This window comes from Lampris incognitus, chromosome 11, assembly GCF_029633865.1.
Source record: "Lampris incognitus isolate fLamInc1 chromosome 11, fLamInc1.hap2, whole genome shotgun sequence".
Lineage (NCBI taxonomy): Eukaryota > Metazoa > Chordata > Actinopteri > Lampriformes > Lampridae > Lampris > Lampris incognitus.
This window is the reverse complement of record NC_079221.1, coordinates 28,079,647-28,095,301: the sequence shown is the minus strand read 5'-3', so window position 1 is coordinate 28,095,301 and position 15,655 is coordinate 28,079,647. Positions and strand designations below refer to the sequence as shown.

Sequence of the window (15,655 nt, the reverse complement as noted above, 5' to 3'; positions counted from 1 at the left end):
CCTCCTCAGCCTCCTCCTGCTCAGCTGCACCACTCTCCTCTCAGAGCCTCACCGCAGCCGCATCGTGATGACACGACTGGTATAAATGACATTGCGAGGTACTTGGTGCGCCGAGAGCTTGTGAATTCTGGTCTCAGCCAGTTCAAAGAGCGCCCAGAAAATTATTGGGCGTGGAAGTCCTCTTTCTTCAACGCCATTGAAGGACTGAACTTAACTGCCAGCGAGGAGCTCGACCTCTTGACAAAGTGGTTAGGAAAAATGTCCTCAGAGCACGTTACAAGGATTCGCTTTGTGCACGTCGCCAACCCTGTGGTGGGCCTACAACTAGTCTGGGAACGCCTAGAAGAGTGCTGTGGCTCCCCTGAAGTGATCGAGAGAGCGCTCTTCGAGAGGCTAGAGAACTTTCCAAAAATCTCTCAGAAAGACCCCGTAAAGTTGAGGGAACTGGGAGACCTGCTGATGGAGTTAGATTCTGCTAAGTATGAGGGCTACCTGCCGGGGCTCTCGTACCTGGACACCGCCAGGGGTGTCAACCCGATCGTTGAGAAGCTGCCACACAGTCTACAAGAGAGGTGGATAACTAAGGGTTCCCAGTACAAAGAGCAGCACCATTTCTCTTTCCCCCCATTCACCTTCTTCGCAGACTTTCTCTGCAGCGAGGCACGCAGAAGAAACGACCCCAGCTGTACTCTCCCTTCAGCTCCCTTGAAAACGTCCAACAAGTCCTCCTCAGGGTCCTCAAAACATGAGCGATCAGAAAAGGAATCAAGACACGCCAAAAGGCATGTCTCCACCCACAAGACAGAGGTCTCAACAAACCGCTCAGCTTCTCAGTCACGCAGTTCGAGCAGCAAGCCTGACGACATTGGGAAACAATGTCCCATCCTTCAGGTCCATAAAGTCAGGGAGCAACGCAATGGTCCTCCCAGCGCCCCCTATGCCCAACGTCTAGACCTGGGTTGGGTGGTTATAGGTGACGTGTGCCTGGGTTCAGCCCACAAGCCAGCAGCTGTGACTTCCTATCGCACCAGCGTGCTCGAAAATGGAAGGCCATCTCCCCTCACTCCGTGCCCCAACCGTCTCCAGGTCAAGGAAAGGTTCAGCTCCAAAGCACAGAACAGCACCTCTCCTCCTTACAGCGTCAAACATGACACCCCAGTCCCTGATGACTGCAGCACTATCTTCCAGAGTACTAAAGATGACGACAAAGTGGGGCTTTCCATCGAAGATCGTCTGTTCCTGGAGTTCATGGACAGAGAGATGGTGATGGACGACACCAACAGCTGGGTGGCGCCTCTCCCATTCCGATCCCCTCGTCAACGGCTCCCGAACAATCGAGACCAAGCTCTCAGCAGACTTACCTCTCTCTGACGCACCCTGGAAAGAAAGCCTAAGATGAAAGCCGACTTCGTCACCTTCATGCAAAACATCTTTGATTACGACCAGGCTGAGTTGGCCCCACCACTACCGGAGGGAAGTGAGTGCTGGTACTTACCTATCTTCGGCGTCTACCACCCTCAAAAGCCAGACAAGATCAGGGTTGTCTTCGACTCCAGCGCTCAACATCACGGCATCTCCCTGAACGATGTGCTACTTACCGGCCCGGATCTGAACAACAGCTTGCTGGGAGTCTTGCTGCGCTTCCGAAGAGAAACAGTGGCTGTCACAGCAGACATCGAGCAGATGTTTCAGAGCTTCGTCGTTCGAGAAGACAACAGAGATTTCCTGCGTTTCCTGTGGTTCAACAACAACGACCCCAAACAAGAGGTTGTCGAATATCACATGAAAGTCCACGTATTCGGCAACTCACCATCCCCAGCTGTCGCCATCTATGGACTTCACCGAGCAGCAGAACACGGCTCCAGGGAACACGGAATGGATGCCAAGCACTTCGTGGAACGCGACTTCTACGTCGATGACGGCCTCAAGTCGCTCCCGTCAGCCACAGAAGCCATCGACCTGTTGAAAAGGACACAGGAGATGCTTGCTGCCTCAAACCTGAGACTCCATAAGATAGCGTCAAACAATTCTGATGTCTTGGAGGCCTTCCCTCCAGAAGACCATGCAAAGGGACTGCAAAACTTGGACTTCGACGACATCTCCACCCTCATCCAACGCAGCCTGGGACTCAGCTGGGAACTCAAGCATGACATCTTCACCTTCAGAGCAACGGCCACAGAGAAGCCCTTCACCCGCAGAGGTGCTCTAGCCATGGTGAACAGCTTGTTTGACCCCCTCGGTCTCGTCGCTCCAGTCGTCATTCAGGGAAAGTTTCTGCTGCGAGAACTCACCTGCAATGAAGCTCTCGACTGGGACACCCCTCTACCAGATGAAAAGGAAGCAGAATGGAGGATGTGGAAATATTCATTAGAAGACCTGAAAGACATCAGGATACCAAGAGCCTACACTCCCACCACCCTATCTACCGCGCAAAGGAATGAGCTCCACGTCTTCTCTGACGCTTCAGTGAAGGCTATCGCCGCGGTAGCTTACCTCAAGGTGATCGACAGTGATGGAGAGTGTCATGTCGGTTTTGTCCTGGGAAAAGTGAAACTGATGCCTCCGTCCGCTCATACTATCCCAAGACTGGAGCTCTGCACCGCTGTGCTGGCAGTGGAAATGGCGGTGCAGAGGGAGTTGGACATCAGTGTAGACACGATGCGGTTCTACACAGACAGCAAAGTTGTCTTAGGGTACATATACAACCAGACCAGGCGGTTCTATGTGTACGTCTGCAACAGAGTGCAGCGAATCAGGAAGTTCACCAAACCAGAACAGTGGAGCTACGTCCACACAGCTCAAAACCCAGCGGATCATGCTACCCGATCGGTACCTGCCGCCGAGCTAACAAACACTACATGGCTCACAGGACCCCCTTTCCTGTCCCTGCCTGACGGAGTTCACACTCCTGAAGAGGAGCCTCACGAACTCGTCGACCCAGATTCTGACAGTGAGGTACGTTCTCATGCCACGACTCTCTCCGTCCCTCCAGCTAACCTGGGATCTCATCGCTTTGAGCGGTTCTCCTCATGGAAGTCTCTTGTGCGAGCTATCGCATCCCTAACCCGCATCTTGGAGCTCAAAAAAGCTGCTGTGGAAGACAACCTCAAAACCTGTACCGGACCCACAAAGCCTTGCACGGCGGAACAGCTATCAATGTCAGAGACTCTCATCATCAGCTGTGTGCAAAGAGAGACCTACAGAGAAGAGTTCACTTGCTTGGTTGCTGGGAAAAGTATTCCCAAACACAGTCCTCTAAGGAAGCTGGACCCCTACGTGGATGAAGATGGTCTTCTGAGGATAGGGGGAAGGCTCAAGCATGGAGCAATCGACACAAGAGAACAGTTCCCAGTCGTCATCCCAGCTCGCAGCCACATTGCGATGCTCCCTGTGAGGCATTACCATGAGAGAGTCAAACATCAGGGTCGTATCTTCACGGAAGAGTCAATCCGCACAGCAGGATTCTGGATCGTCGGAGCCAAGCGGTGCATTAACAGCATCCTCCGCAAATGCGTGGCTTGCAACAAACTTTGAGGGAGGACAGCCGAACAGAAAATGGCGGACCTACCCTCCGACCGTCTGAGCACAGAGCCACCCTTCACCTACGTAGGACTCGACGTGTTCGGTCCTTGGGCTGTCACCACAAGACGAACCCGTGGCGGTCAAGCTAACAGCAAGAGGTGGGCAGTCCTCTTCACGTGCATGAGCACACGTGCCGTGCACATCGAACTCATCGAATCGATGGATACATCAAGTTCCATCAATGCTTTACAACGATTCTTGGCACTGAGAGGCCCTGCGAAGCAGATTCGTTCTGACTGTGGTATGAACTTTACAGGCGCCTGCAAGGAGTTGCATATGCTCCTCACAGATCCCGAAGAGCCCAACGTCAGGAAGTACTTGGGTGAGGAAGGGTGTTCATGGATCTTTAACCCTCCTCATTCCTCCCATATGGGAGGAGCCTGGGAGCGTATGATTGGAGTCTCCAGACGTATTCTTGACTCCATGCTCAGGGAAACCAGCCAATCACGCCTTACTCATGCGGTGTTGTCTACCTTAATGGCAGAAGTTATGGCAATCATCAATGCCAGGCCCCTCGCACCAATCTCCTCGGACCCAGAATCTCCCTTCCTCCTGACCCCTGCTTCGCTACTGATGCAAAAGGTGTGTACTCTCCCTCCCCCTCCGGGGACCTTCGACAGTAAGGATCTCCACCGCCAGCAGTGGAGGCAGGTGCAACATCTCGCCAACACCTTTTTTCACCGATGGAGGCGTGAGTACCTCCCCACACTCCAAAGTCGCAGCAAGTGGCAGGACATGCGTCCTAACGCCAAGGAGGGCGACCTAGTGTTGCTGAAGGACAATCAAGTGACGAGGAACGAGTGGCCCCTGGCTCTTGTTACAAAGACATTCCCTGGCCAGGATGGAAAGGTCAGGAAGATTGAGCTCATGGTCACAAAATATGGATCTACAAAGACCTTCCTGAGGCCTGTCCCCGAGACAGTCCTACTCATGCCTGCTGAAGATATGGACTGAGTTAGTTTGTGTTCTCCGGACATGCTCCTCATGTTAGTTTAAGGTAGTGGTATAGTAATTATACCAGGCGGGGAGTGTGACGTTACTTTATTAGAATGTGAGAAGAGTACTTTTATTTTGAAGTTTATTTGCTCCCCCTAGCCTTCCTCACGTGACTTAAATTCAGGAAATAGTTTCCTGCCTGATAGTCATGGTAACAGTACAGTCCAGCTTTCCATGCGGAGTTTCATATGTTTGCCCAGCTCCTGTGTTTATTGCTTCTATCTACGTTTGTGCCTTGGAGAGCATCGTCTTTTTACAAAAAAGGTTGAATTCTCAAAGTTCTTCAGTAAAGTTCCTCAACTTGGACCGGGACTCTGTATTTCTTTGGGATTCTTCATGTTGGCTATCTGTCGGCCTGTTGATACATGGACACAAACACGTAGGACAGAATAGGTACCATATGTATTGTAAAGGACTGCAGATAAAAGCATTACTCCACCGTTGCTGTATGTATGTATCTATGTATTTAAGTGATTTGGGAAAACATCCTGTCATTTTCATCTCAACTGCAGGGGTAGGGCCAAAGTAATGACCCTCTGGAGTGCTTTTCAATTTTGTCAACAGGAGGGAGGCGCTGTTGAGTGTGGTCACAAACATAGAGGTGCATTTCTCCTTTAGCCAAATGGAGGTGTTCCGCATCCAGAAGAGGATGAAGGACCTAGAGATCGCCATGCAGAAAGCCAGGCAGCTGCGTTGCTTCCCATCCCTGGAGCGCTATTGCAACCTAGATGAGGTATGGGACATTTAGTTTTATCATCCATCCGTCCATCTATTATCTTTAACCGCTTATCCTGCTGTCGAGGTCTTGGGGATGCAGGAACCTATTCCAGCAGTCAGTGGGCGGCAGGTGGGGAGACACTGGACATTGTGTTGGTATTATCATGTTGGTATACATAAGTGTTTTTTGTTATTTTATATTTTTTGTACTGTATTTGAGTAATACACTGTGATATATTTTTTCTACTGAGTTCTGTGTAACATATACTAGTTTTGTGGAAAAAAATTCCTCCCTGAGAACAATAAAGTCTTATCTGTTTATTGTTTATTGTTAATAAACAGTCTTATCTGTCTAGACATAGGCATAACCACCCAATAGTACTTCATCCAACTGAGCTCCATTTTCTAAGTTCACGTAAACACACACTTGCTAGTCACACATTTTTTCATCTAATTTATTCCTCATTAAAATGTGTGCGTGCGTGTGTATGTGTGTGTGTGTGTGTTAATGTCAGCTGCTGGAGACTTTAAAGACTCCTCTGGATAACCTATCGTTCGATATGAGCTGTGTCACTCTGGGCTCTGGACTGAGGTTGGTAGTTTGAAACCTGCTATTAAATCTTTAGATGGGTGTTACCACCTGTCAAATCATGGTTACATTTTGGCTGGTTAACTTGTGTTCCCAACCAGCCATTGTTTGGAGGTGCTCTTCTGTTCTCTTTTCTCTTCTGTTCTCTTTTCTCTTCTCTTCTCTTCTCTTCTCTTCTCTTCTATAAATGGATTTGGTCGGTAAACTCTGGTTGCTAGTCAATGCACTGGAAAATCAAGTTTCCTCCCATCTAAAGCCATTTTATCCACATTACTTTTTATAATTGTTAGTCAAATGGGGATTCACTGAATTCTACTGTTTTCATCGATTTCAGTGGATTCATGTTCACGTTTTTATGTGTGCATAAATGGCTGTCTGTATGCCTGTGCACATTTTTAGTTCTGTGTGTTTGTGGAGACGCATGTGTATTTGGTCTGCCTGCACTATGACTGTGTTCCTGCATTCCAGCTGCATTTTCCATCCTGAGGATCTAACTCGGAGTCTGAGCTTGTCTTTGACAATAAGTGCAGGTGAACCAGAGCTGTAAGTCAACACATGCACAACTCCCTTTACTCTTTTTGTTTTTTAACTGTTTTTAAACATTTTTTTTGGAGGGGGGGTGTCCAATATTTCGAAAACACTACTGAAGGGTACAGTTACTCCTCAAACTAAACTGCATATCATGCTCACATTTATACCTCCATAACCAGATAGAGATCTTGTTAACTGGCTTGGGTTGACTATGGTTCTGTTTGCAAGTGATGTCAACTGTCTTTTTTTTACCTTTTTAGTAAGCCTTCCCCTTTCCAGATTTTGTTTGTTTTACGTCAATCAGTTCACTTCACACTTGAGTTAAGCATGATTAATTTCAAGTAGAAACATTTACTTCATTTCAATTTAAATTTTTGATTTCGTGTTTTGACCGACTGATGCATTTTTAGACACACATTTCAGGCATTTGCTGAGCTGTGACCACAGTGGCTCACAAAGAGACTATCTTCATATCATTTTGAAATGAGGTGTCTTATTTTTGTAGTTTGTCAGAAGAGCCTCCTCCTGGACTCCAGCACCAGGAGCCCTTCTTGCATGGCAGGACACGTCCTGGTCAGGTCAGGAGGGGCAGCAGCACCTTGCCTTGTCACAAAAAAGCCTCCATCCCTCAACAGCAGGACCAAGACAGCCAACGTTGGCAAATCTCCCCCCAAAGACCATTTCCCAGTTCCAGCCTCACTCACCAAGCTACTGCCCCAGAGCTGGAAGCACCAGACGTCATTATCGAAGAGGTTATCCAGGAGGAGCAAGAGCAAGGTTGGGAGAAAAAAAAAGTTTGGTATCTGAGGAAAAAGGTGGACATAGTGAATTTTATTTGTACTTTGACTGTTTTATTAGCTTTCTTTGTTTATACCCAGTATATCCTTTGGTTTTCTGCCTTGTTAGAAGTATCCAGACCCAAAAAGTATTGACCTTTTATTGTTTGATTCTATTTTTTTCCTGCTGATCTACAAAATGTACATCATCTCAAACTTCTCAACAGTTTGCTGATAATTAAAAACCAAAATTGTGAGATGTAAAAAGTAATAATACCCCTTGGAACTTAAAAGCAAACTTTGCTTTGGTATAGCCTTACCTACTCACCGAATTTTGTTGATTGCCAGCTGTGTAGGAAATTGTATCACCTATTTTCAATTAACTCATGAGGATAAATACCCCTTCTCTCTATGAGGACCAACAGCATGGTGGAAATTTTCCACAAAACAAACCACAGTAAAGATAAAAGAGCATTCAAAACAAGCCAGGGATCTGAAACCACAAATCTAGGTAAAGGTATAACACCATCTGAAAGGGGCTTAAAATATATTGGAGCTCACTGCAATCCATGATACAAATGTGGGGGAAAAAATGAACCTACAACCATGCTGCCGAGGTCAAGCTGCCCCTCTAAACTTGACTAACAAAAATGGCGCTTGTTAGTGAGCTAATGTGACGCCTACTGTCATTCTGGGTTGCAAAAGCCTTGTTGCTGCAATTGAAGATGATGGTAAAGGCTCAACAGTTTCTAAGGCATGCACAAAGCCTTAATGGAAGAGTGGCAAGGAAGAAGCCCTGGCTGGAAAAAAAATACATACTTGTCTGTAAAAAAATGTTTGCAAAACATTACTTGAAAGATATCGCAAAGATGTGACAAAGTCTTGATAGTCTGTTGAGTCTAAAGTAGACATTTTTGGCTTGAACGCAAGTGGTAAGTATAGTGTAACTCCAACACTGCATGTTAGCCATCCATCCATTATCCAAGCCGTTTATCCCAATTGGAGTCGCGGGATGCTGGAGCCTATCCCAGCATTCATTTGGCAGTAGGTGGGGAGATACCCTGGACAGACCGTCAGTCTATCCCAGGGCCGACACATTCACACCTAGGAACAATTTAGTATTATTATTAGTATTTAGTATTAGTAGCAGTTGAGTAGGGTGGCACGGTGGCGTAGTGGTTAGCGCCGTCACCTCACAGTAAGAAGATCCTGGGTTCAAGCCACGGAGTAGTCCAACCTTGGGGGTCGTCCTCTATGTGGAGTTTGCATGTTCTCCCCATATCTGTGCAGCCCATCATACTTCACAATCCCAGTATACCTTCCTGACAGCCCCTAACTGAAACAGTTAATTTGTTGACGCTCCCTAAAGAGCAAAACATGCGACAGGCCGTGACGTCACCGCAGCAACACAGAATCAGCGCAAAGCTCAGGAAGTCTGTTGTTCTCCGCAGAATGTGCAGCATAGCAGAGCGGCAGACCAGACAGAAGAAAACAAAAGGAGTGAACATAAAGACCTGAGGAGCGAACATAAAGACCTGAAATCTGAGCATATGGACTTGAAGAGTAAATATAGAGACTCGGAAAAGAGAAACAAAGAAAACGATATCACAGGAGTAATGGAGGATACAGAGGAAAATTTGGCGGCACCGATAGAAGAACAGGACTTCGCATTGGGGGTGAACGCTGGAGGAGAATACTACTCATCGCTCTGTATGAGAGAGGAAGAGTCCTGTTCTTTTTTTGTAACACCCCGTTCTGAGAGAGCACCGATCCATGCTAAAGCAATACGCACAGCCTGTCTGGTCCTTGAATTTGTGGTAGGGACAGAACTGCTTTTTTTTTTTTTTCTTGGAACTGAGTGCCCTCATAAAGACTTGCTGGGTACCCACTTTATTTAGTTTATTTTTCTTGTGGACCTCTTTTGGGTCCAGTGTTGTTGTTATTCTGTGTCAACTTTTTGAGTCATCATCAGATAAATGGTCAGCTGTGCCACTGTGTCCGTGATTATTCCGTTATCAGAGGTTTCAAAAGAAGTTAAAATAAAACAAGCCAGTCTCCTTACGATCCTAGAATTGAGATACGGGCCTTATTTCCATCTTAGGTAAAATAAGTACAGTGGGTTACATCAGTGGCGAGCCAGCCAGGAGACTGGTTATATACTCTGATAACAGGAATTAATTTTTTTTTTTCGTCTTTACAATATTTTGCATGCTAAAGAACCCAAGGTCAAAATGGAACATTGTAACTGTTGTGATATGCATCGGCAGAGCTGCCTTTTTGTCTCTGGTATTGACGAAATGTATTCAGATGACTACATCACTGATGTTTTTAAGGACCATGGTGACATAGTGAAGTGCATAAGAGTCCCTGATGAAGGAGGTATACCTAATGGGGGGTTTCTTATCCAGTACAGGGATGAAAGAGCGATAGCTTGTATAGATCCAGACTTCTTAGGCACAACATTTAGTCCTGACGATTTTAATGAATCATGGCATGTTACCGCCATACAAGAAGGAATAGTTCAGAAACCTGAGGAACTAAGAAGCGTAGATGAACAAATGTTTGTTGCAGCAGTAGCAGGCCTAAGCAGGACCAGTCTGATCCAGATGCTCCAAACTCAGCTTTCCAGTCTTGAGATGGTTGGTGATACAGCCAGCAATAAGGACAATAATGATAAAGGGGCTGAGACACCTCAGAGGCCATCATGTCTAGATAAGAGTCTCATCAACCCACCCAGTGTCCAGAGAGTAGTTGTCAAGCATGTAATAAAAACTGTATCTCAGTCCTCGCATGTCAGCAAAATCCGCACCTTCTCGGGAAGAACACCAAAGCCCAATGGAGAGGTTGATTATGAGACGTGGCGCACTCAAGTAGAACTGTTATGGAGCGCCTCTTCCAGCCCAGATACCCAAAAAGTCCAAAAGATTTTAGAGAGCTTATTGAGCCCAGCTAGTGACTTAGTCAAAAGTCTTGGTTATCGACTCCGCACCTACTCTGTACCTCACCCAGCTTGACGCAGCTTTTGGGGTAGTAGCCAATGGAGAAGAGCTGTATGCAGCATTCCTGGGTGCAAACCAGAATGCTGGGGAGAAACCCTCTGTCTACTTGACTCGCTTACACGTGATGCTCAGTAAAGCTATTGCGGGGGGGGGGGGGCATGTCCATAGAAGGTTCACACAAGCAACTCATCAGACAATTCTGTAGAGGTTGCTGGGATCAAACGATGCTCAATGAGCTCCAGCTTGAACACCAAAAGCCTAACCCCCCATGCTTCCCTGAGCTGTTGCTACCCCTCAGAAAGCAGGAAGACGGACGATTGACAAAACTGAACAGAATGGAAGCACCTTGGAAGCGCCAAAGCTATGTCTCGCATGCACTCGGTCTATGGCCTGTCCCACCGTGATGAGGAGTCAGATGAAACTGAAGCTGTTTTTTTTTTTTTTTTTTTTGCCAGAAGGCAGCCAAAAAGAGTCTTAACTGAGACCCAGAAGCTTGCCCAGGAAGTGGCTGATCTAAAGAAACAACTTGCTCCCTACAAATCAGCATCAAGGCCCAACGAAGCAAACACTCCCATTATGCCCCGAGCCTGGTTATGCTTTAAATGTGGAGAAGATGGCCAGTTTGCCGTCCAGTTTTTGAATGAACCAAACCCTGCTATTGTACGTCAGAAGAAACTTAAGCTCAGCAAAAGATGTGAACAGTGGAGGATGCAACATCAGGGCCAGCCCAACTTCTCTTTAAACTTGAGTGGCTCCTGCTGCAGGGCGTTCAGGAGCCGTACACCCCTTTTTATCTAGTCCCATGCCAGCTGACCTGGAAGCGAATGTAGTGAAGGCCGAACAATATATCTAGAATGGTTCACCCCTTGGTTGGAGGCCACCCCATGGTCATGAAGGGCCACGTTGCACCACAACAGTCCTTGTCGAAGGCGTTCAGTGTAAATGTATTTTAGACACCGGGTCGCAGGTTACTACGGTCTCAGAGACCTTTTACTCAGACCATCACTCATCTTTACCTGTTGTCCCTATTGACGCACTGCTTGAGATTTTGGGCGTTGGTGGGCAGCATGTCCCTTACATAGGTTACACCCAAGTCCTTATATCACTCCCAAAGAGTGTTACCGGCATAGCAGAGAATATTTCCTCCCTGGTTCTCATTGTACCTGACTGTGACTTTAATGGAGAGATCCCCTTGCTGGTTGGGACCAGTGTACTTGACAGATTGTATCGGAATGGAGTTGAATGAGAAGGGCTGAACTTCCTATAGGAATGTGGACTCAGTGCAGAATGTCTCGTGCTATTCCATTACATTGCTCAGACTCACAGTGAAGAAGAGGAAGCAAGGCTCGTGAAGCTGCTTGGACATCACCCAATTGTCATTCCAGACGGACAAAGAATGTGTGTACCAGGAGGTGTTAGGATGAAGACGTCCACACTTCTCTTATGTGTTGGAGCCTCTTACAACCTCTCCTCTGCCAGGTGGCATCTTCCTTGTACCAACACTACTGGACGTTCCCTATCAGTCTTTCAGCAAAGTCCCCGTCCTCCTTCACAATATAAGTTCACATGATATCACACTGCACCCAAACCATGTGATAGCGGGAGTGATGATGGCTCAGTGTGTTACACCTGTGAAACCTGATGACACTGCTATATCCTGTGGCCTTCCAGACCATGAACACAGAAAGCCCGCCGAGTGACAAAGTATCATGCAGTCTGGAAGACTCCCATTCCAGCGGAGTGGAAGAAATGCATCGCGGACAAGTTGAATACCATGCCTGAGGTGTTTGCACTTGATGACTTAACCTATGGTTGCACCTCTGCAGTCAGACATCGGATAAGACTTCAGGATGAAACCCCCTTCAAAGCAAGGCCCCGGCCTGTTCACCTATGTGATAGAGAAGCTGTTAAGCAACATCTTGAAGAGCTACTGGATGCAAGGATCATAAGGGAGTCGGAGAGCCCATTCACTTCCCCCATAGTAGTGGTGAAAAAGAAAAATGGGAAGATCAGACTATGTGTGGACTATCAGAAACTGAACATGTGTACAATCAAAGAAACCTTCTCGGCCCTTAGCGGAGCTAAATGGTTCTCTGTTATGGACCTCAAGTCAGGTTACTATCAAGTTGAACTCGCTGAAGAAGACAAACACAAGACAGCATTCACATGCCCGTTGAGTTTTTGGGAATTTAACCGCATGCCACAGGGCGTTACCAATGCACCCTCCGCATTTCAGCGGTTAATCGAGAGATGTGTGGGAGACTTGCACCTGAATGAAGTCTTGGTCTTCCTAGAAGATTTGATTGTCTTCTCAGACACCTTGGAGGAGCATGAAAACAGGTTGTTGAAGGTGCTGAATAGACTCAAGGACTATGGTTGAAATTGTCCCCTGACAAATGCCACTTCTTCCAGTCTTCTGTGAAGTACCTGGGCCACATTGTAGATGCCGATGGCATCCATACTGACCCGGAGAAGATATCAGCCTTAAAAGACTGGCCAAGGCCCACCAATCGTAAAGAGCTCAAGTGCTTCTTAGGGTCACCATTGACAACACCGTGGTGACGCCAACTCGGACTGCAAGGAATCTGGGTGTGATCCTGGATGACCAACTGTCATTTGCTGCAAACTTTGCATCGGTTGCTCACTCCTGCAGATTTCTCCTCTATAACATCAGGAGGACCCATTCCTCACCGACGAGACGGCACGGGTGCTCATCCAGGCTCTGGTCATCTCCCGGCTGGACTACGGCAACTCCCTCCGTGCTGGCGCCCCAGCGTTGGTCATCAGACCTCTGGAGCTTGTTCAGAAAGCTGCAGCTTGTCTGGTGTTCAACCACCCTAAGTTCTCCTACACAACTCCCCTTCTTATGTCTCTACACTGGCTCCCAGTAGCTGCTCGCATCCAGTGTAAGACTCTGGTGCTAGCCTACAGGGCAGTGAAAGGAAGCGCTCCTTCCTATCTCCAGGCCATGGTCAAGACCTACACCCCCACCCGACTACTTCTTTCTGCTGCTTCGGGACACCTGGTTACCCCATCGCTCAGAGGCCCCTGCTGCCGATCGACCCGGTCACGTCTCTTCTCTGTCCTGGCCCCACGGTGGTGGAATGAACTCCCCACTGATGTCAGGACAGCGGAGTCGCTGCCCATCTTTCGGCACAGGTTGAAAACTCACCTCTTCAAGAACTACTACCCTGTTACTTGCTCTTAGCACTTATTGTATTCACTCTTTTAAAAAAAAAAGTCTTTCTTGCACTTTTACTTTAGCACTGGTTTTGCTCTTAGATGCTTGTTTAGAGAGAAGATGCACTTATGACCTCTGATGACTAGTAGTTCTCCTGATTTCATACATTAAATGATGCACTTATTGTAAGTCGCTTTGGATAAAAGCGTCGGCTAAATGACTGTATTGTAATGTAATGTTTGCGGGGCACTACAGGCACTTCGTACGAGACTGCTCAAAGTTGGCAAAGCCGTTGAATGGTCTCACTGCTGGCTACGTGGGCCCAAGGAAAAGAGGAAAGGATTATAAGAAAAAACCTCACACTCCAGTGAGCCCCAGCCAGCCTTTTGGAAATGAATGGACACCGGATTGCGAAACCACTTTCAGAACGCTCATAGGCAGGTTAACCTCAGCACCTGTATCGGCTTTCGCCAACCCCAACCTCCCTTATGTTCTCCACACAGATGCCTGTGGAAGAGGCCTGGTACAGCCCTTTATCAAGAGCAAGAAGGGAAACTTAGGGTCATAGCCTATGCTAGCAGAGGGTTATCCAAAAGTGAACACAACTATCCAACGCACAAGTTTGAATACTTAGCACTGAAGTGGGTTGTGTGCGAGAAGTTCCATGATTGTCTTTATGGTGCAGAATTCACAGTCCTCACTGACAGTAATCCTCTCACCTATGTGTTGACCTTTGCAACACTCGACGCAGCAGGCTACCGCTGCTTTTCTCAAGGAAAAGGAGAGGATCGAGAAGTTTCGCCAACGTGTGCTGGACAGGCATAATGAAGTACTGTCGGAAGACACCTTTCACTGCCCTCTGCCAAATACACTCACTTCGACTAGAGGTCTGTGAATATCCCCAGGAACCCCTCGCCTTAGCAGAGTCCCTAGTAGTGGGCTCCTCTGCCATTCCCCTGAGTTACATCTGCCTTGCACAAGGAACTCTTCCGGAGATGACTCAAGAGGACTCACATAGGACACAGAGGGCAGACCCATCCATAAGAAGTGTCATCCAGCTCATTGAGAGAGACACTAAGCCTTCATTCAGAGAGACCAAACTGGAGCTACCAGAGGTCAGGTTCTTCCTCAGGAATTGGAACGAACTCAAACTCAAAGATGGAATCCTGTTCAGGAGATATGTTGACAGAGGAAAAGAAGGCTAGCAGTTAGTCTTGCCCGAGGAATACAGAGCCAAAGTATTAGAAGGTGTTCAAGATGAGTTGGGGCACCTTGGTTTTGAGCATGCCCTTAACTTGGCCCACGCCCATTTCTGCTGGCCAAAGATGGCTCAAGCGGTCAATGTGAAGTGTCACACCTGCGAGAGATGCTTCCGAAGAAAAACAAACCCCAAGAGGGCTGCTCCGATGATGGAACATCAGCACAAGCTACCCCCTTGAATTGGTGTGCATGGACTATTTGTCTGTTGAACCAGACAACAAAGATAGACGAAATGTATTGGTGATTACAGACCACTTCACCAAGTTTGCTGTGGCAATTCCCATGAAAGACCAAAAAGAAAGGACTATAGTTAAAGCGCTCTGGGAGAACTTCATCGTTCACTACGGGTTCCCTGCCCACCTTCATAGCGATCAGGGAAGAGACTTTGAAAGTCACACCATAAAAGAGCTGTGTACCTTGATAGGAGCAGAAAAGGTAAGGACTACTCCCTATCATCCTTTTGGGAACCCAGTCGAAAGATTCAACAGAACCCTGCTTGGCATGCTTGGAAGACTGGAGGACAAAGACAAGTACCACTGGAGAGACTTCGTGAAGCCCTTGTCCATGCATGTAATTGCACAAAGAACAACACCACCGGCTACTCTTCTTATGAGATGATGTTTTGCAGGCAATTAACCTAGTTCTGGGATTCCAGCCACGGGAATCAGGCCAAGACTCACTCTTAAGTATGTAAAAAGCCTTTAAGAGCGGCTGCGGGAAAGCTATGCTCTAGCTGCATAGAGTGCACGGAAGATGGGAGAGAAGACTATGACAAGGGTCAATGCTAAGGTCAGAGCAGCAGAACTGATGGGAGGTGACAGAGTCTTAGTGCAAAATGTCAACATCAGAGGGAAACACAAGCTTGCAGACAGGTGGGAGAGAGTGATCTATATAGTGGAGAAGAGGATGGGAGATGGACCAGTCTATGTCATCAGGCCAGAAAAGGGTGATGGCCCCATATGTACCCTACACAGGGACCTCCTCTTACCATGTGGATTTCTACCTGTCACCGATGGGAAGGAAG

General features: G+C 47.5%; 1 protein-coding gene across 1 annotated transcript in view; it reads left to right on the top strand.

Moving 5' to 3' along the window:
• Nucleotides 1-15,655, top strand: part of rnf17 (ring finger protein 17) — a 207,213-nt gene that overhangs the window by 58,816 nt on the left and 132,742 nt on the right. Inside the window, exons 10-12 of the mRNA XM_056288888.1 lie at nucleotides 5,143-5,311; nucleotides 5,811-5,887; nucleotides 6,921-7,192. Of these exons, the coding sequence (XP_056144863.1) occupies nucleotides 5,143-5,311; nucleotides 5,811-5,887; nucleotides 6,921-7,192 (518 nt within the window). The remainder of the gene's footprint in view (nucleotides 1-5,142; nucleotides 5,312-5,810; nucleotides 5,888-6,920; nucleotides 7,193-15,655) is intronic.